The 16752-nt window shown below is 39.7% G+C and overlaps 7 protein-coding genes across 17 annotated transcripts; 3 read left to right on the top strand and 4 right to left on the bottom strand.

The window, feature by feature from the left end:
• Positions 1–54: 54 nt before the first annotated feature.
• LOC104781046 (DNA-directed RNA polymerases II, IV and V subunit 11) lies at positions 55–1748 on the top strand. Its single transcript, XM_010505621.3, has 5 exons — positions 55–220; positions 314–403; positions 510–588; positions 841–936; positions 1498–1748. Exons 1-5 carry the CDS (start codon positions 168–170, stop codon positions 1528–1530), a joined length of 351 nt encoding a protein of 116 aa, XP_010503923.1. The 5' UTR covers positions 55–167; the 3' UTR covers positions 1531–1748.
• LOC104781045 (cation/H(+) antiporter 28) lies at positions 1709–4783 on the bottom strand. The gene is made up of 4 exons (XM_010505620.2): positions 4355–4783; positions 3270–4274; positions 2570–3175; positions 1709–2492 (listed from the first exon to the last, which is right to left on the bottom strand). The coding sequence occupies exons 1-4, from the start codon at positions 4523–4525 to the stop codon at positions 1869–1871; spliced, it is 2406 nt and encodes an 801-aa protein (XP_010503922.1). The 5' UTR covers positions 4526–4783; the 3' UTR covers positions 1709–1868.
• An 804-nt stretch (positions 4784–5587) lies between these two features.
• Positions 5588–6140, bottom strand: LOC104781044 (uncharacterized). The gene has a single exon (XM_010505619.3). The coding sequence runs from the start codon at positions 6040–6042 to the stop codon at positions 5671–5673; it is 372 nt and encodes a 123-aa protein (XP_010503921.1). The 5' UTR covers positions 6043–6140; the 3' UTR covers positions 5588–5670.
• LOC104781043 (glycosyltransferase BC10) lies at positions 6122–8234 on the top strand. Its single transcript, XM_010505618.3, has 2 exons — positions 6122–7718; positions 7832–8234. The coding sequence occupies exon 1, from the start codon at positions 6641–6643 to the stop codon at positions 7697–7699; it is 1059 nt and encodes a 352-aa protein (XP_010503920.2). The 5' UTR covers positions 6122–6640; the 3' UTR covers positions 7700–7718; positions 7832–8234.
• A 250-nt stretch (positions 8235–8484) lies between these two features.
• Positions 8485–13246, bottom strand: LOC104781042 (uncharacterized). Of its 11 annotated transcripts, none has more exons than XR_015597441.1 (16): positions 12981–13169; positions 12648–12801; positions 12227–12425; positions 12057–12136; positions 11809–11847; positions 11670–11688; positions 10918–10971; positions 10134–10261; positions 9986–10058; positions 9706–9872; positions 9471–9580; positions 9270–9320; positions 9127–9185; positions 8995–9039; positions 8834–8908; positions 8485–8749 (listed from the first exon to the last, which is right to left on the bottom strand). XR_015597441.1 is itself a non-coding variant. In XM_087511388.1 (16 exons), the coding sequence occupies exons 2-16, from the start codon at positions 12771–12773 to the stop codon at positions 8627–8629; spliced, it is 1263 nt and encodes a 420-aa protein (XP_087367514.1). In that variant the 5' UTR covers positions 12774–12801; positions 12981–13246; the 3' UTR covers positions 8485–8626. The 11 variants fall into 11 exon arrangements, 4 of the variants coding, with proteins under 4 accessions (XP_087367514.1, XP_010503917.2, XP_087367515.1 ...); XR_015597440.1 differs by having other exon boundaries at positions 9787–9872; XR_015597438.1 differs by having other exon boundaries at positions 9986–10054.
• LOC109132689 (uncharacterized) lies at positions 13173–13830 on the top strand. Its single transcript, XM_019244742.2, has 3 exons — positions 13173–13313; positions 13397–13449; positions 13546–13830. The coding sequence occupies exons 1-3, from the start codon at positions 13223–13225 to the stop codon at positions 13672–13674; spliced, it is 273 nt and encodes a 90-aa protein (XP_019100287.1). The 5' UTR covers positions 13173–13222; the 3' UTR covers positions 13675–13830.
• On the bottom strand, positions 13647–16288 carry LOC104781041 (F-box/WD-40 repeat-containing protein At3g52030). The gene is made up of 9 exons (XM_010505614.3): positions 16075–16288; positions 15770–15967; positions 15627–15681; positions 15437–15535; positions 14999–15102; positions 14705–14794; positions 14429–14571; positions 14275–14359; positions 13647–14173 (listed from the first exon to the last, which is right to left on the bottom strand). The coding sequence occupies exons 1-9, from the start codon at positions 16239–16241 to the stop codon at positions 13801–13803; spliced, it is 1314 nt and encodes a 437-aa protein (XP_010503916.1). The 5' UTR covers positions 16242–16288; the 3' UTR covers positions 13647–13800.
• Positions 16289–16752: the final 464 nt, after the last annotated feature.

Here is a 16752-nt window from a genome sequence, read left to right as displayed (position 1 = left end):
AATACAACACGTGGAACTTCTTTGGTTTTCTTTTTAACTTTTTAAGACGAAAACGACGTCGTTGGGTTTTAATTTCGTTTGCCCAGAGAGAAAAGTGAAAGGTGTGGTCTCTGCGGCGAACAAGAGAAAAGAGAGCGACGAAGCTTGAAACCTCCTCCGATTAAGCCATGAATGCTCCTGACCGATACGAGAGATTCGTCGTTCCTGAAGGAACCAGGAAGTAATGAAATTCGAAAGCACTCGATAGTCTCAGTTTTTATTTTTTCTTCTGTAATTACTGTGCTAAACCCTCGATTTGTTGCGTATGTTCTAGGGTTGCGTATGATAGGGACACGAAGATCATCAATGCTGCTTCCTTCACGATTGAGAGAGAAGACCATACCATTGGTAACATTGTCCGCATGTACGTCTTTCTCTCTCTCTCTTTTGATTTGTTAAGTTTTTGCAGCTCTTTTCTCGCATGAGATTAAAGCCCTAAATTTTTGTTCTGAATTTTTTGTTGGTTTAAGGCAACTTCACCGTGACGAGAATGTCTTGTTCGCTGGATACCAGCTTCCCCATCCCCTTAAGTACAAGATTATAGTGAGGGTAAGCTCAATTTCCTCGAGTTTTTCATATTACTACTCTAAGTAAAGCTTGTTGCTTTGAAATTGGAATGATTAATCCTCCTGTTCTCTGTGTGTTTTGTCGTTTCATTGATTGAAATTAGCAACTTAAAAACAGTGTCTGATTGTTTGAGATGTGTGAAAATTCTTGAGTAGTGGGATACACTTGTTGATTTTAGGACTCTGAAATGTATTGGATGTTGTTGTTTAAGTGTGAAAGTGGTTCTGTGTGTAGATTCATACAACAAGCCAGTCTTCCCCGATGCAAGCGTACAACCAGGCCATCAATGATCTTGACAAGGAGCTCGACTATTTGAAGAACCAGTTTGAGGTACCTTGGTTTCTCTCTTCACCTATGATGCACGGGTACGTCTATTTGGTAGTCGTCCCCGTACCGGGGACATGTTGGGGACGGAAACTCTACGGGGACTCTATGGGGACGCCTTAGATGCTTTAGGGGAAGATAACATCGAATTTTTTGATATTTGCATCCATTTCATTTCATTCAAAGCACTCTTATCATAAGCATATTTTCATTTCTTCATGTTTTTCTACTTTCTAGACTCTTTTCCCCTCTCTCCTTTTCCCATTAGCTTTACTAATCCCCTTTTATTCAAGGTATGGGTATATTTTCTTATATGTTTATTGAAGTACCCATACCGTACCCGTATCTATAAATTTTTACTTCACCGTTTTCCATCCCCGTTTCCGTACCCGATTCCTGTTCCCGTACCCGTTTCAGTGCAACCTAGCTCTTCACACTTCTGATTGGATATTATTGTTTGGAACTCACTTATTTCATCATGTGGTTTATTAGCTTAGACGAATATCAAATGCTTTGGTGTTGTTTTATGTACCTGGTCTTATGGTATATACCCTTTTGTGTTTTCAGGCAGAGGTAGCCAAGTTTTCAAATCAGTACTAAGGATCTCAGAGGTTTCCATCAGAACATTAGGAAGAAGCGTTTTACATTGTCCTTTGCTAAGCACCAACCACAAGACTTATAATGAGCTTGTGAAATTTTCCCCAGTTATGCTTTTGTGTAAATCAGAAACAAATCGCCCTGTAACTTGTTTTAACTCTATGTTTTAAACACCGCTTCAGGCTGCTAAGAAGTAATGCTTAGATTACCTCTTCTTTTTACCATTCTATCTACATAAATAACTTAATGTTTGAACTATTGTACAAAGTCTCTTTAAGAGCTGTGATGGTTAGGATACTACTCTTCCCAAGCTACTAAAATTAGTCCAATTGTACAGATATTTACAGGATGTTGAAATCATCATGAAGCCCATCTAGCTGACCCCGAGTACGCTGCTGTTGAATAATTAACATTGATGTGTTGTGTGAGAAATCTGATCCGGAAAGAACGTCACCTATGGGACCAAGCTCTGGACATTGCTGCCAGTCGTTGAGGCCAGTGGTTAACCCACTGCTTGCTCTTCCCCCTCCTCTTCCGACAATCACCAGCCCATACTCTCCATCTAGTGATTTAAGTGCTGTGAAAGTCTCAGAGGAGTTTGTGAGATGCTTCTCCATGTATGACACTCTTCCACCTCCAGCTATGTATCTTTCATAGAACTCAGCGAAGCATTCATCATCAAGCTTCATTTCCTCTTCTTGCTCTACCACGCTCGCTCTGTTCAGGATACTGCTGCGTTTTTGTGCGTTCTGGGAGCTCTTGTCTTCCAAGAAACGTATCACCTTCAATTTCACAACAGGATGTCGAGCCACTTGTGCCGCGAAAGCTAGTGCCTCCCTGTCGTCTCTACCACCTATGAATATTATAGCAATGGCCATGGACGCTCCTGGTCTCCATGCCTCTTCTGTTTGCCCGAACGACCTATCCACAAGAATCCCCACCGAACATGGTGCGTTCTTCAGAATCTGCAAACGCAAAAGCCTAATTATACCAGCGACTAGAAAGGAAAAAAGACGGTAATAGTACTTGATGGAACAATTACCTTTCGGTTCACATGGCGGAACCCAGTATTGCCAGAGTCAAGAGTGCCATCAGGATTCAGCCGTTTATGGAACGGTAGAATTATAATGGAAACCATAAGTTCATCAGCCAAACCGCAAACGTCCTGAGCCATGGTCATAAAAGTGGACAATGCAAGCATCCTCCGCACTGTCACACCTTGTCCGTTGCGGAGCTCCCCGTACCCATTCACAGCTGCCGTTATACTCTCTCTCATTTCCGCCACCGACCTATCCGTTACTGTCACTGAATCATTACTCTGACCACCTCCTCCGCCCTTTTTCAGCGTGGCGGCAATCTCATCAGTCAACTCCACCATGTCAGTCGCATAAAATATAGACCCTGGCTCACGTCCCCCATGGCAGATCTCCATAAGGTTGAGCGTGGAACCGATGTTGTGCGGACCGTGGAGACCGATCAAGATCCGAAGTTCTGTTGTTGGATCAAGCCATTGAAGCGCCATGATGTGCACAGGCACCCGCTTTCTAGCACGTTTGATGATGTCCATGACCACAAATGGGGAGTAGATCACTGTGAGGACAATGACAAAAATGATCATTGCACCGGTCGTATTTTTCACCCTGTTTGTCTGCATTTGCATCAAACGGAAAGAACGAGAGTAAAGATCTTGCTTTGAAGATAAACAAAGAAATAAAACTGAAAAGGAGAAAGCTTGATGGTACCCGGATGGCCAAGGCTGCCAAGTAGACATGAAAATGGCCTTTAGCTGTCAAAAGCAGTCCTAAAGATGCGGTTTCGGGGACATGATAACCAAGTAGTAAACCACACAAGACTGTTCCGGTGACTTTCCCGACTATGACAGTACCGAGAAGAGAAAAGAACTTTGCCCACGCCATTTTATCCCCGATGTCAAAGTTTCTCATGTGGATTATGAACCCAACCCAGAAGAAGAAGATAGGGTAGAAGACCGTGCTGAGCAAGTAATTGATTTTGTTGATGATCCATTTCGACATTCTTCCTTGGTTTGGAAGGAAGAGACCAGCCGTGAATGCGCTGAGAATTGGGTTGTACACTGACTCAGCTGGCCAAAGTGGGAAACTACAGATCAAGACGACAAAAGCGAGAGACATAACAAGGTGAGATCCCTTGAGTGGTTTGCCTTCGGGGTTCTCGTTGTTGACCCAATTTAGAAATATTGGGGATACGATTGAGGTGAAAGTGACCTGAGCGAGGAAGAGGCAAAACATGAGGAGGGCTCTGAAGAATCTTTGGAGAGGTCTAGCGAGAGGTTTGTCCGTAGGGAAGAAAATGAATCCGAAGCAGTAAAACAAGGTAGAGATCATGTCCGTATGGACACCTGCGGCTGATGCGAGTTTCCCAAGATCGGATTTTCTGATTTTGAGATTGGCGATGACGCGGGTTAAGATTGGGGAACCAGTGCTTGATGCCATGAGGGAGAGGGCGAGGGAGAAAACGTAAGGACCAGTTTTGGTGTAGTGGAGGAAAGGAGTTGTGACAAAGGCGAGAACAAAGGTCGTGATCATGCTTGTGTATGCTATGAATGCGTCTTTGGTTGGTGGTCTGAGAAGAACGCTTGGATTCATCTCTAGACCCATCACAAACATATGGCAGATCATTCCGAATTCGATTATGTTGTTGAGGGTTACAGAGTAAGGCCCCGAGAATGCCTCTCGAAACTTGGGAAGATTACCTAGAATCAGCCCTATCTGATGCATACAAAAATTGAGTTAATATGGAAAGATCAAAAGAGATAATATATACGAATAACAAGAAGAGATTGACATACAGAAAAGTCGGTGGTGAGGTAAGGCTGGCCAAGAGGCTTCATGAGATGATGGAGGAGAGTTCGGATGACGAAAATGGCAATGAATCCAAGAAACTTCAATGCCTCTTCAGGCTTGTCTAGATTAAGGTACCATTTGTCTCCGCAAACGTTTTTTGTTGTAGTTGTATTCATTTCTCTCTCCCTCTATAGCTGCCTTGTTTGTTCGTATAGGGCTTATTGTGTCTTGCAGAGAAAGAAAGCTTTTCGATTTGTGTGTTTGTTTTGTTTTTTTCTTTTAGTTGACAATTTGGTTTAGGGGTTTGAGAATGAAAGGATGCGATTTGTGAGACACTTGTGGATCCCTTTATTCACGTTCCTTCTCAATCTCTCCCACACCATTCATCATTTTCAATTATCCTAGCCGATGAAACTAACATGACTAGTTCAGACAAAAATGTATATTACACCACTTTTAATAATATTCTAAGGGTACATACTATTTTAAATTTTAGCCTGTAATCTATTTTTGACTGTTGTTGTCTTTCAGAAGTTTCGGAGTTGACTGGAACGTTAAGAGCTTCCACAACGACGACAAACACTTGGTTTTTGTTTTTAAGTGACTTGGACCATGTTTTTGTGGGGATTTCTTCATTTGAGTTCATTAGAAACACTTGTTTGCTAGATCTGAGACGGGGTTAGTCGAGGATGGTAAGTTCCATTTTGGATGGTGAGTCTTCTCAAAACGGTAGTGTTACAACTAAAGGTGATAGTGAAGCTTCAAAATGCTTCCGTAAGTAACCTTTTAGCTTGCTGCTGATCAAAGATTACTGATTCTCGATAGTACATATTGCTACTGGTTTTATCTTCTCTTTGTGGTGGAGTCCAGAAAATTGGTTAGTTGTAATCCTGATATGGAATTGGAATTTTCCGTGTTAAACGAGGGTTATTAACGTAGAAGCGGGTTAAAATGTGGTGTAAGCTTGGTGAGATTGCAGTTGTTGTATAAAACAATTAGGCGAAAAGCACAAAAGTATGCTCCGGAGTCCGGATGACAAGCCGATCAGAAGGAAGCTATGAGCAGATCAAGAGAAAGCTATGTAAGAAAAAGCTGCCGGATATTTCAACGTCACGGAGTTAAAGCATACTGATTGAGATATGAAAGTGAGAGATCACACACAACTCTCTCAATTCTTAACAATTCAACTATAAAAAGACCAAAGTGAAAGATCCATTAACTCTCAATTTTTCTGGATGTTGGCAATGGAATCTTTTTTTAATCTTATTAATGATCTGTGCAAGATTTACAAAACCCAATCAAGAATTGGGGTAAATTGCTACTACCAAGAGGGATTGGGGAAGCTGAGGTGTTGCCAAGAGAAGTAAGCACAAACCAAAAGCTGAGAGATGTAAACATAAACAGCAAAAGAGAGACTCATAAGCATCAGATCCTTCACATCTCCTTTCTTCTTCTTCTTCTCTCCTGTCTTCAGTTCCTTACCGAACTTCTCAACCTCTGAAATCAACCTTCTAACTGTCCTCTGTATCACTCCTCCTTGGTCCTCCTCATCCGGTAATTTCTGTTTACGACAAGAAATCACTGTCATAGATCTAACGCCGTGTCTGCTTGTGCTTGGTGCTTGTCTCTTTGTCCGGTGGTTGTTCTTGTAATTCCATAGTGGGTGGTAGAAGGTCGTGGAGATAGCCGCCATGGAGAAGAAAGATGAATAGAATAATCAAAAGCGAACAGCAGCAGCAGGGGAAAGAAACAAAAAAATATCTGAATCCTGATTGCATGACGACACAAAATGATTAAAAAACAAATGGGTGGATAGATCTACTCTAACACACACACACACACACCCAGAGTCACGTGTAAGCCAAGGCAGTCCGGTTTGGTCAATTCGGTTTTTGTTTGTTTTCGATTTTGATGTGAATTTTCGTAAACCGAAATCGTGGATCTGAACCGGTTCAATGTTTTATGACGATTCATATCTAATCCAACCCTGTTCTCTATTCACACGCACTCACACACACACACAACAAACAAATAGCGATAGAACAACTGTGTCGAGGATTGCCCCCAAAAAAACCATATTTATATATTATTTTTTAAAGAAATAATAATAATTAATTTCACGTGTCCCCCATTCGCTGACGTCATATTTCTCTTTTTTATTGTCACAAATCAGATATTTTTTTTCTGATTCATTCCTTCAATCTTCATCTTCATCTTCATCTTCTTCCTCGGAGAAAAATTTTCAAATCCTTTGTGTTTGTTTTTTTTTTCTATCAGAGAGAGAGAGAGAGATGTTCTCTTCATCGACACTCGTGTATTCTCTATCTCTCTTCCTCTCTATTTCTCTCTTCTTCTTCGTCTTCCTTCTCTCTTCCTCTAACCATAACCTCATTTCCACCGCCGATGACCTCGACGACCTCTCTCTCTTCCACCGCGCCTCCGTCTCTTCCTCCTCCTCCAACAACAACTACCGTCGTCTCATCTCCCTCTCTTCGTCTCCTCCTCCTCCCTCTAAGATCGCGTTTCTATTTTTAACAAACTCCGATCTAACCTTCTTACCTCTCTGGGAAAGCTTCTTCCAAGGTCACCGAGATCTCTACAACGTTTACATCCACGCAGATCCGACCACCTCCTCGATCTCTCCGCTTCTCGATTCATCAATCAACGCTAAATTTATCCCGGCGAAGCGAACCGCGCGAGCTTCCCCGACGCTGATCTCCGCCGAACGACGGTTACTAGCCAACGCGATCCTCGACGATCCGAACAATCTCTATTTCGCTTTGATCTCGCAACACTGTATCCCTCTCCATTCTTTCTCTTACATCCACAACCACCTCTTCTCCACCGCCAACTCCGATCAATCACCACCTCACCAAAGCTTCATCGAGATCCTCTCCGATGAACCTTTCCTTGAGAAGCGATACATCGCAAGAGGCGAAGACGCGATGCTTCCGGAGATCCGGTACCAAGACTTCCGCGTTGGATCTCAGTTCTTCGTTTTGGCGAAACGTCACGCTCTGATGGTGATCAGAGAGAGGAAGCTATGGAGGAAATTCAAATTACCATGCCTCGATGTTGAGTCTTGTTACCCTGAAGAACACTATTTCCCTACTTTGTTGTCTCTCCAGGATCCTAAAGGATGTAGTCACTTCACACTCACCCGTGTTAATTGGACCGGTAGTGTTGGTGGTCATCCTCACACCTACGGTGCTTCCGAGGTCTCGCCGCAGCTGATTCACTCGCTGCGGAGATCTAATTCGAGTTTAGACTATTTCTTCGCCAGAAAATTCTCGCCAGAGTCGCTGCAACCGCTTATGGAGATAGCTGATGCTGTGATCTTTAGGGATTGAATCGGTGAAAGTAAATTAGGTAAAAAAAAAAAAAGTCACTGAATCTGAATTGGGAAATGACCTAAATGTGTATATATGAGTTTGTTGTCGGTCAAGTCTCTTATCTACTATATCTTCTTGTTGTGTTCAAAGGTAACATCAGGAAGGTTTTTAGGAGAAGCAGTTTGTGTTGGCCCTCGAAGAAGAGTGGCAAATAAAGATGGATTACTCTTTGAGTGTGTGTGTGAGTCTGTTGTTTCATTTACCCTGTAGATTTCAAAAGGGTGTGAAATTGCTGTGTGTGTTTTTTAAGCTTTGTGTCGCTAGGGAAGGTAGATTTGGAAATAGATGTAAAAAAAATGAAAATGTAAATAGCCCCAAAGGCAAAGTGAGAGCAACATGATCATTAAAAGATTAGCCAAATCGGCTTTCTTTTGTGTTTTCAGCTCCCTTTCCACGGGAGAGAGAGAGAGAGAATTTGGCAAAGGTCACTTCTCTCTCTTTTGTTTCGAAAAAGTGTGAATGAACAAAATAATATGAAAAATCTTTGTTATCAGCTCCATGGATTATGAATTTATTGTTAGTTGCCGCAATGTAGCCAAAATTGAAAATGAACCACAGTTATGGTTTCAATCATATGCAAGATATGCACGTGGAGGCTTTGTTTTAGCAAAGTTAACAGAGCTTCAGACGGCTTTTAAGACGAGTTTAGAGAAGGCCTTGAAATGTCCCTGGTGTCTTATTTTAATGTAATGGAAGTTGGTCACTATTGGGTTATATTTTAACAATCAATAAAAGCTTCCGAATTAGCATCAACTTCATCATTAGTTTCAATATAAGTATGCTTTACAAAAGGATTGATTGTGGGACAACCCTCTAAACTTGACCTTATTTTATGTACCCCAGTACAAAAGAAATGACCAAGAAAACGATGCTTAAAAAATATCATCATGACATTGCTTCCAGATTTTCCCACAACTTGAAAGCTCTTCTGATGACTGGATCAGCTGAAAATCCTTCTGCGTAATCCGCAATCGCGATTAGCAGGCTCCTCAATTTCTCCCCATTATCCTATACAACATCACAGATAAACCTCAGTTACTTGTCTGAACTAGTATATTGTAGTAGATGTAATCAATCAATCGTTATACAAACCTCTGGTTTCTTAAATGTAAGATCACTCGTGTCAAACGGTACTATGTAATCTGGGAGATCAGATCGTAACAGTGCCTGCGATTAACAATTTCATCATCCCTACCCTGTGAAACTCAATAGATGAAATAAATGAAAGTAGAAAATAAAATAAAACAACCTACCAATTTCTTGCTTAGCATGGCTTGCTCCGCGTTAGCTATTAGGGACTGTTGCAAAGACAAAGGAAGAGTTCAAAATTAGGCGTTGCATATCACAGAAGTACTAGCTTGCCTATGCGACATCACTTCACTCACCTCCTTTATTTTTCCTTCCTTAATCTCATCAATCGACTGCAACAGATTCTCTACCGTGCCTGATAATGCAATAATAGTGATTAATAGGAAACATGGGCCGCAAATCAATGAATTCAAAGCATATAAAATGACTCAGTGACTACCAAATTTAGATATCAGTTCCACTGCGTGCACATTCCCAATGCCATCAACTCCTGCATAACAAAAACATCATTACATCACTTTACCTTTTTCTGTGTGCCCTTTTGCTAAACCTTTGTATTAACCAAATACACAATGCAGATATGAAAGGGAAATTCCCAAGAAATAACAATTTTGTGAGGGGAAGAAGAGGTCGGCTTAACCTGGAATATTATCAGACTTGTCTCCAGCAAGGGCGATGATATCAACAAACTGTGCTGGTTCCAAATTGCCAAACTTTTTAGCAAAATCTTCCATTCCAAAAGAAGCCAACCTGCCACAAGAAGCAGTAGCATTGACACAATTGAGTGGAAAAAAACATACAAGATACACAGAGCAGTCATAGAATATCTTTAGGAAATGTCTCAGCAAAATATATCTTGATTACATAAGAAAAACCTCTTTAAGTGTCTAGCAAGGGTTTCATAGTACGCAAAATTCTACAACGAGGCAATGATTCATCTAACATGAATTTCATACTCTGATCCGCGTGGGGTTAGTCGAAGAAGACGCAACGAGGGAGAAAGAATCTGGAAGAAGTCTTTGTCCGGAGAGACAACTCGGACCTGTAAGGGGGTACAAAAATATGATCAGTCCACTTCTAGGAAAAGGACAAATTGAACAGGCCCTGAGCATTAAGTAAGCAGTAACCACTTCTCGAATAGCTGAAAATAAGTACTTTGAAACCGGCACTAATGCTTCGCATAGCCAATGTTCCAATAACATCATCAGCTTCTACACCTGGCACCTGTCTTCATGGAATTTCTGCCCATTAAAGAGAAATCATCACAATAAAAGGAAATATGGCAATCATGAGTATGATTTACCTCTATAACCTTTATAGACATTGCCTTGATGGACGCTTTGAGGTATTGAAGTCCTTGTACTATGGTATCAGGTGTGGGAGGACGATTACTTTTATAGGCAGGGTAGAGAGTATGACGGAAGTTCATGCCTGTAAATTTTTAACACAGAACAAAGACAGTATACTGATGAGATTACATAAAAAATACCCTTCACACTCTGCACTAAAGGAAGGGAGAATCATATCGAGATTAAGAGAGCAAAAGGGCCTAAAATTATAATTATGAGAAGTGTTACCATCACGTAGAAAGAAAGAAAGTATTGGACATGAATATCTATGTCAGCATGTATAGAACAGTAACAAGAAAAGACAGCAGCATACTGGACGCTCATCATTAGAGATGACCTAATTTTAAATAAATATAGCCAAAGATCGGAATATAAGCGCATATGACTGACCCTCTATTCTCTAGACTACACCTAAGTTTATGGCTGCCCAAAAGCTGCAAGCAAAACACCCAAAGGTAGACAAAGCTGGCATATCACTGCAGATGTCACCCTTGACAAGTAAGCCATAATATTTGGAATAACTTATGCTAGGCACACAGCAGAAAATCAGTTCAAAATACAAGTATATGTTTATAGAAGCCATATACTGAAGGCTTGTATAGCGATTTGAGATCCTCAGCGATTGATAATTACATTCATCACCATGAGTCAGCATACTAACTAAACTCTCATGCAAAAATAACCATTTCTTATACTTTCAACTGATAACTATAGTTTGACTAAGGACATGGAGCTTACCTTTTGCAGAACGATAACCTGTAGATGAATTAGAAGTAGTGCCGTAAGGAACTCCTGAAAAAAGGCTCTATTTTGTTAAAAATGAGTAAACTATAGACGTACAGATCCACAAACCATTTAATCTTCTTTCCTCACATATGACATAACCCTGCTACTAGATGATATTTGTCAGATTACCACTAACATGCATTACTAGAAGGCTTTCTAGATAACTTAGTAGACGATCCCATAAAGAATACAGCAATGTCTATCAACATCAAGTAATTAATTTTTGGTCATATCACCATCTAGACCTCCACCTGCTTACTCTCAGGCCTATGAATACAAGTTGTCGGTAGTGGCCTAAGAAACAAATGAAGTTAAAAACAACAGCACTCAACATACTCCAAAGCACAACATTCAACAAGCTGAAGACAATTATTTAACTATTCATCTGTACGAGGATAATGAAAATCAAATCTATAGATGGCTATCGGAGCAATCAGCATCAATCAATAAGGGGCCAGCATTCGTATACTTAAGTAATTAAAATCAGGAAGTACAGAGGCCATAACTATTGAATTAGAACTAGATTAGGGGCCTACCAATAAATTTGGTTAAATCATCTGACAGGCACACTTTAAGTGGTCAACTATAGATACTAAAAGTCCCCAAAAACCTGAATTCTTCCTACCCTACCACAGAAAATAGATAGAAGTCCATGAATCTAACAAATTATGGCAGACTCATAGTCTGCTTACAATAGAACTCACCGTCATGGTCGAACACCACCTGCATGGACACAGTTAATTAAGTTAACAAGGGGTATCCAACATTAAGAAAACTACAGGAGCTTCATTCGACTATCACAGATATAAAGAAATGAGATAATCAATGGAAAATAGAATATACCGCCACATGGGATGGGAGAAACTTCAAAACATCAATTAGCTGCAAATGAGAGCACAATGAAAGAAAATAAGGTAATAATCTTAACAGGAAACAAGAAAGAGAAACTTTAGCCTTAACAAACACAATTATATGCAACCAAGATTACTTTACCAGCCATCTGTAAATGCTACAAGAAGCTTTTCTAAATCATCCGACTTAAGTACAATATAAAAGAACATCTGGAGCACAATATAAAAGATTTCACTTACAAGAGAAAGAGATGAAAAAATCGTTAAAACCCAGTCAGCGTTTCCATCAGCATGAGCCAGATGACCATGATTCAACCTTGCTGCACATTGCCCAATCAAATGTCAGTAAGTGTGAGACTCGAGGGAAAAAAAAACTTATCATTCTATGTAAACATGAGTAGCATCAATACCTAAAAGCTTATAATAAGCCCTGTAAATAATAGATGTCCCATCAATAAGCATCACTCTGCCATTTGAAGCAGAAGTTGCTGCTCTTTCTTCTGACTTGAGGGAATTTTTTATCAACTCTAGCGCAACACCTTCAGTTTTAGACGAAGCCAGTATACTTCCACTAGCTGCCTCCAAATTACAGGCTGAACTGCAACAGTACTGATTACCACATATGTGGGTATTATTAACATTAGCAAAGCCTTTAAGATCAATTTCGAGTAAACAGAACTCGATTTGTATTAGAAAATTACGAGTATTATACGAAACGATAACACACTAGCCACCAAATCTTACACTAATCAGCTCAACTGTAGACAAACACATAACAAGAGCAAAAAGAACTCTTAAAAGAGACTTAGAACGAAGCGATATAAGAATCACCTTCGCAGAGCGTGGAAGGGAAGGAGAGATGAGAGAGCAGTTCCGATTACACAAAATCGCAACTCTCCGAGGTAAAGAGAGATTTCTCAATAGCAAGCGGGAGTGATGATACAGATGCAGCGTCATGACGTCTCTGAAAACACTGTCATGAAACCTGAGTAGAAACACACATTCACAAACAATCAACAAAATCAAAAAAAAAAAAAAAAAAAAAAACCAAAATCGAAAGAAGCGAGAATCCACAACAAAGGATTGTGAAAGAGAGAACCTTCCAAAAATGAGAAAAGGGTTTCTACAAGGAAGAAGAAGAAGAGAGGAGGAGGATGATTTTACCGCTTTCTCTGTCTCCGTGTCTTGAACAAAATCGTCTTCCTCTTCAAAGAATAAAAAAGTTCGCAGTGTTGAATTAAGAAGACTCCAAACTGGGCTCAAGAATAAGCCCATTTAAATATAGGCCTTAAGAGCCCATTATATAGACTATTGAGTCGTCTTCTTCTATTAACAACAAAAACCCTTCGTCGACAGAAGAAGAGAAAAAAAACCCTAGAAAGTAGAAACGAACGACGATCAAAAAGATGACGCAGAAGAGCAATCAGTTCAAGGGCCAACAGAAGAGGAAAGCTATTGCTCCTAATCGCCATGGCAAATCCATTCAAACTCGCAAAGGTATTTTTACTTTCTTTTTCTTTACTGCTTACAAATGAATGAATCCCTTTTGTAAACTTATCATCTTCTTCGTCTTCCTCCAGGGAAGAGAAATGTGAAACCATCAAAAATGACGAAAGAGATGGACACTGATCGGGTAATCTCTTCTATTCTTCAATCTGAATCGATTTGTAAGTGTAAACTATGAGCTTATTGATTGATTGATTATGTTTGTGTTGAATAATGGGAGCAGGAGCTTACCAAATTCATAAACCATTGCAATGAAGTGAAAGCAGCTAATGCAGCTTGCAAAGAAGGTGGTCAACTTAATATCATCAAAGCTGAATCTCAAGCTGAGCCATCCAAGAAATCCTCCAAATAGACAAATCAAAACAACAAATCGCTTTTCTTGTGTCTTCTTTTTGTTTCAAATTTTTGTAATCCTAAATGCTATATGTTACCACCAGTTTTGTCTCATACAAACAACGCAATGTTTTCTGATTTTCACCTAGATATTGAACTTCCATACACTTATGAATTTGCCATTGTGAGCTGTTACTATCTTCTTCATCCCAACTGCTAAGCAACTGATTTGAGGCCGAAGCTTCCTTTCGATTTTATCGATTTCGATATCCTGACAAACTCTTTTTCCTCTCCACCTTTTCTCAATCGCCGCTTGGTTGTTGTTACTTCTCAATGTTGTTGAGAGTCCCTTATCGTCCATTATAAATCTGGATAGAACTCTTCCACTCTTCTGATCTATCACTCGCAGCACACCGTCTATTCCACCAGCAACCATAATCGATGCATCATTTTGCAGCTGTTGTATCGAGTACACCACATTCGGGCTCACTCGTTTCTCCCATAACCGTCCCATTTTCCTGTGATAAGGATTGGTTTATAGGCACATCTCAAAATTTGGTATAATACAATTGTTAAACTTGCACCTTTGGAACAAACTCAGAGGTCTTTTTCGACATACCTGAGGTCCCAGCATGAAACATATCCACCAGTTGTTCCAGTGAAGGCGAGATTAGTGCTTTGGTTAAAACTGATGGTCTGTATACCTGTATAGATGGGAGGTTGCTTTAGGAAATTTCACTGGTTGCAAAATCTGAAATGAAGTTTGAGTTTACCTCCTGCAGTTATCGTGGATTTAAGGGTAGCCACTGGTTGATCCATCATAGGGTCAGATACTGTTACTCTCCCGAGTGAAGACCCACTAAGAAATTTTTGGTTCTCGCTCAAAGACAAGCACGTTATTGGCCCACCGTGAGTCCTGCAGTTAGATAGTTGACAACATTAGCCAATTTGGTAGGAAAGCTGTGAATTAAGTTCTCATATGAAATTGTAAATCCAAATTTCACTCTCAGGAGTTCTATAACATACTAGAGACAGAATATGTAGCTCACCTAATGATCTGCGAACAAGTCTTACTATACATATCAAATACACGTGCTGTTCCATCCTCACATCCAACTACAGCTTCTGGATCAATGTAACTGGTTGATAAAAGAATCAGAAACCTGTATCAGTGTGGGTAAGGAAGCCAGCCTTACAGTGGCTAGTAGCTAAGTCGAAGTATCACACCAGTTATTATTATCAGGTAACATGGAATATCAGTTGGTCCTTCTATAGCAAAATAATCTTTAGATTTCAAGAAACGGGGAAGGTTCTTAAGAAGTCGATATTTGAGGCGTACATACCGCATACAAAGGCCTTTAGGAAAGGTGCCTTCACGTGATGGAAAAATGCTTCTTTGCCCGTTTCTTCTCCATATGCTAATGCGGGTACCAACCAAGCCAACAATCTCCAAACAAAAGGAAGAAAAAATCAAAGTTAGGAATAATCCCCTTGCTCCAGATAGTTTGGTTTTCTCACTTAAATAGACAATAACAAGATTTCGCCAAAATGAAAAATAGAGTACTTAAACTGGAAACATCCAGTTACAATCTAGCGAGACAAACGGTAACATGAAAACAGATTATATTGCTATACTATAATGGTGGTTTCAAAAATTCAAATGCTTGACTCGGCAAAAGTTTATGTATCATCATTGATCATTCAAAATCCTTTTTTTTTTTTAGCTCATATCCAGTTTCTTGAATGTAACTTGAAACATCCATGAACTTTAGAGGTTTTACCTTACTCTCATCAAAATCGAAGTCGATCAATGATGAAACATCAGGAAGGGAGTATTCTTCCATGCATTTGTAGCTTTTTAATGACCAGAGGCGCATAACCTAATAAAGCAGTCATATTACTCTTTAAGCCAATGCTGCTAATTAGAGAATACTATACCTAAATCGAATTGCAAACTAAAAAATCCCAAACCTTATCACCCACACCAGTAAGAAGCAAACCCTTCTTCATTCTACACTGAGAAACCCTGTACATAAGAGAAACCATTAGAAACATAGATGGCAGAGTCCAAACAAAAACCAAAAAGGTAAAAAAGAACATAGCCTCAGTCTCACCGGTGTGAATGAGCTTCCCATCGCTCAATTTGGATTCGACCCCTTAGTAAAGCCAGCTTATGATGTTTCATCGCGAAATCTTCAACGTCTATATCAGCTACTGAAGTGGAACTGCTGCTGGGGAAGTCAGAAGAACCGAGATGGTGCATCTTCCGGCATGAAGCTTGCAGCAGCTTCAGCCTCTTGATTACAGCATTCCTCAATAGAACAATTCGAAAAAGGGGTCAATACTGAATTGCAGATGATTATAGTAGAAATACACAAAACCATGAAGCTAGGTATTGGATTGGATTCGATTGGAGTACCAGGAATTGCAGACGACGGTACAGTGAACGAGGTCAAACAAATCAAGGAAAGAGAATATGATGCATAGTATGTCGGCGTCTAGTGATTCGATCGACGTTGGTGATACTCTACTACGTTTCATCTTCCTCGCCGACGATTCGCCGCCGGTCTCTGTTACCGTCGACATTTTTTTTTTTTCTTTATCGCGTTTTATGGCTTGTTATTTTTTATGTTACTAGCTTAACCGAAATTAACCGAAATTAAACCAATCTCAATTCTAGTCCGAACCGGATTTTACTACTATTATGACCCAAACAATAAGAAAATTTTCGTACTTAAATTACTGGAACTCAATTCAAAAACAAATCAAAGTTTTGTGTTTACCAAACTGAATTAATAAAAACTTAATTTAAATGTACTAAAAAGGTAAAAAGTATTAACTAAAATAATTCAGGAATTTGTGTCACATTTATATTAAAAAAAAACCGAACCGAACCGAACCGAACCGAACCAATGTATTTATCATATTTATGTTGGTTTGGGTTTATAAATAAGAATTTAAGGTTTAAATTTTACAACTAAACGAGATTATATGTTGGTTTAGGTTTATAAATAAAGTTTTAGGATTACAATTAAACGAGATTATGTGTCGGTTTGGGTTTATAAAGAATTATAAGAGTTTATATATTTACAATTAA

Source organism: Camelina sativa, chromosome 4 (genome assembly GCF_030686135.1).
Source record: "Camelina sativa cultivar CO46 ecotype springtype chromosome 4, ASM3068613v1".
Taxonomy (NCBI): Eukaryota; Viridiplantae; Streptophyta; class Magnoliopsida; order Brassicales; family Brassicaceae; genus Camelina; species Camelina sativa.
Note: the sequence above shows the minus strand (reverse complement) of the source record. Positions and strands in the feature narration are given on the sequence as shown.

Excerpts from the sequence above, each read along its gene's own strand:
- LOC104781046 (XM_010505621.3), top strand. The coding sequence starts at position 168 with ATGAATGCTCCTGACCGATACGAGAGATTCGTCGTTCCTGAAGGAACC. Across the intron at positions 404-509 it reads ATTGGTAACATTGTCCGCAT|GCAACTTCACCGTGACGAGA; the intron begins GTACGTCTTTCT and ends TGTTGGTTTAAG. Across the intron at positions 937-1,497 it reads ATTTGAAGAACCAGTTTGAG|GCAGAGGTAGCCAAGTTTTC; the intron begins GTACCTTGGTTT and ends TTGTGTTTTCAG.
- LOC104781045 (XM_010505620.2), bottom strand. The coding sequence starts at position 4,525 with ATGAATACAACTACAACAAAAAACGTTTGCGGAGACAAATGGTACCTT. Across the intron at positions 4,275-4,354 it reads ACCTCACCACCGACTTTTCT|ATAGGGCTGATTCTAGGTAA; the intron begins GTATGTCAATCT and ends TGTATGCATCAG. Across the intron at positions 3,176-3,269 it reads TGGCAGCCTTGGCCATCCGG|ACAAACAGGGTGAAAAATAC; the intron begins GTACCATCAAGC and ends ATGCAAATGCAG.
- LOC104781044 (XM_010505619.3), bottom strand. The coding sequence starts at position 6,042 with ATGGCGGCTATCTCCACGACCTTCTACCACCCACTATGGAATTACAAG.
- LOC104781043 (XM_010505618.3), top strand. The coding sequence starts at position 6,641 with ATGTTCTCTTCATCGACACTCGTGTATTCTCTATCTCTCTTCCTCTCT.
- LOC104781042 (XM_087511388.1), bottom strand. The coding sequence starts at position 12,773 with ATGACGCTGCATCTGTATCATCACTCCCGCTTGCTATTGAGAAATCTC. Across the intron at positions 12,426-12,647 it reads CCCTTCCACGCTCTGCGAAG|TACTGTTGCAGTTCAGCCTG; the intron begins GTGATTCTTATA and ends TGTGGTAATCAG. Across the intron at positions 10,262-10,917 it reads AGGTTATCGTTCTGCAAAAG|GCATGAACTTCCGTCATACT; the intron begins GTAAGCTCCATG and ends AAAAATTTACAG.
- LOC109132689 (XM_019244742.2), top strand. The coding sequence starts at position 13,223 with ATGACGCAGAAGAGCAATCAGTTCAAGGGCCAACAGAAGAGGAAAGCT. Across the intron at positions 13,314-13,396 it reads ATCCATTCAAACTCGCAAAG|GGAAGAGAAATGTGAAACCA; the intron begins GTATTTTTACTT and ends GTCTTCCTCCAG. Across the intron at positions 13,450-13,545 it reads AAGAGATGGACACTGATCGG|GAGCTTACCAAATTCATAAA; the intron begins GTAATCTCTTCT and ends TAATGGGAGCAG.
- LOC104781041 (XM_010505614.3), bottom strand. The coding sequence starts at position 16,241 with ATGTCGACGGTAACAGAGACCGGCGGCGAATCGTCGGCGAGGAAGATG. Across the intron at positions 15,682-15,769 it reads TGGGAAGCTCATTCACACCG|GGTTTCTCAGTGTAGAATGA; the intron begins GTGAGACTGAGG and ends TCTTATGTACAG. Across the intron at positions 14,360-14,428 it reads ATCCACGATAACTGCAGGAG|GTATACAGACCATCAGTTTT; the intron begins GTAAACTCAAAC and ends CCATCTATACAG.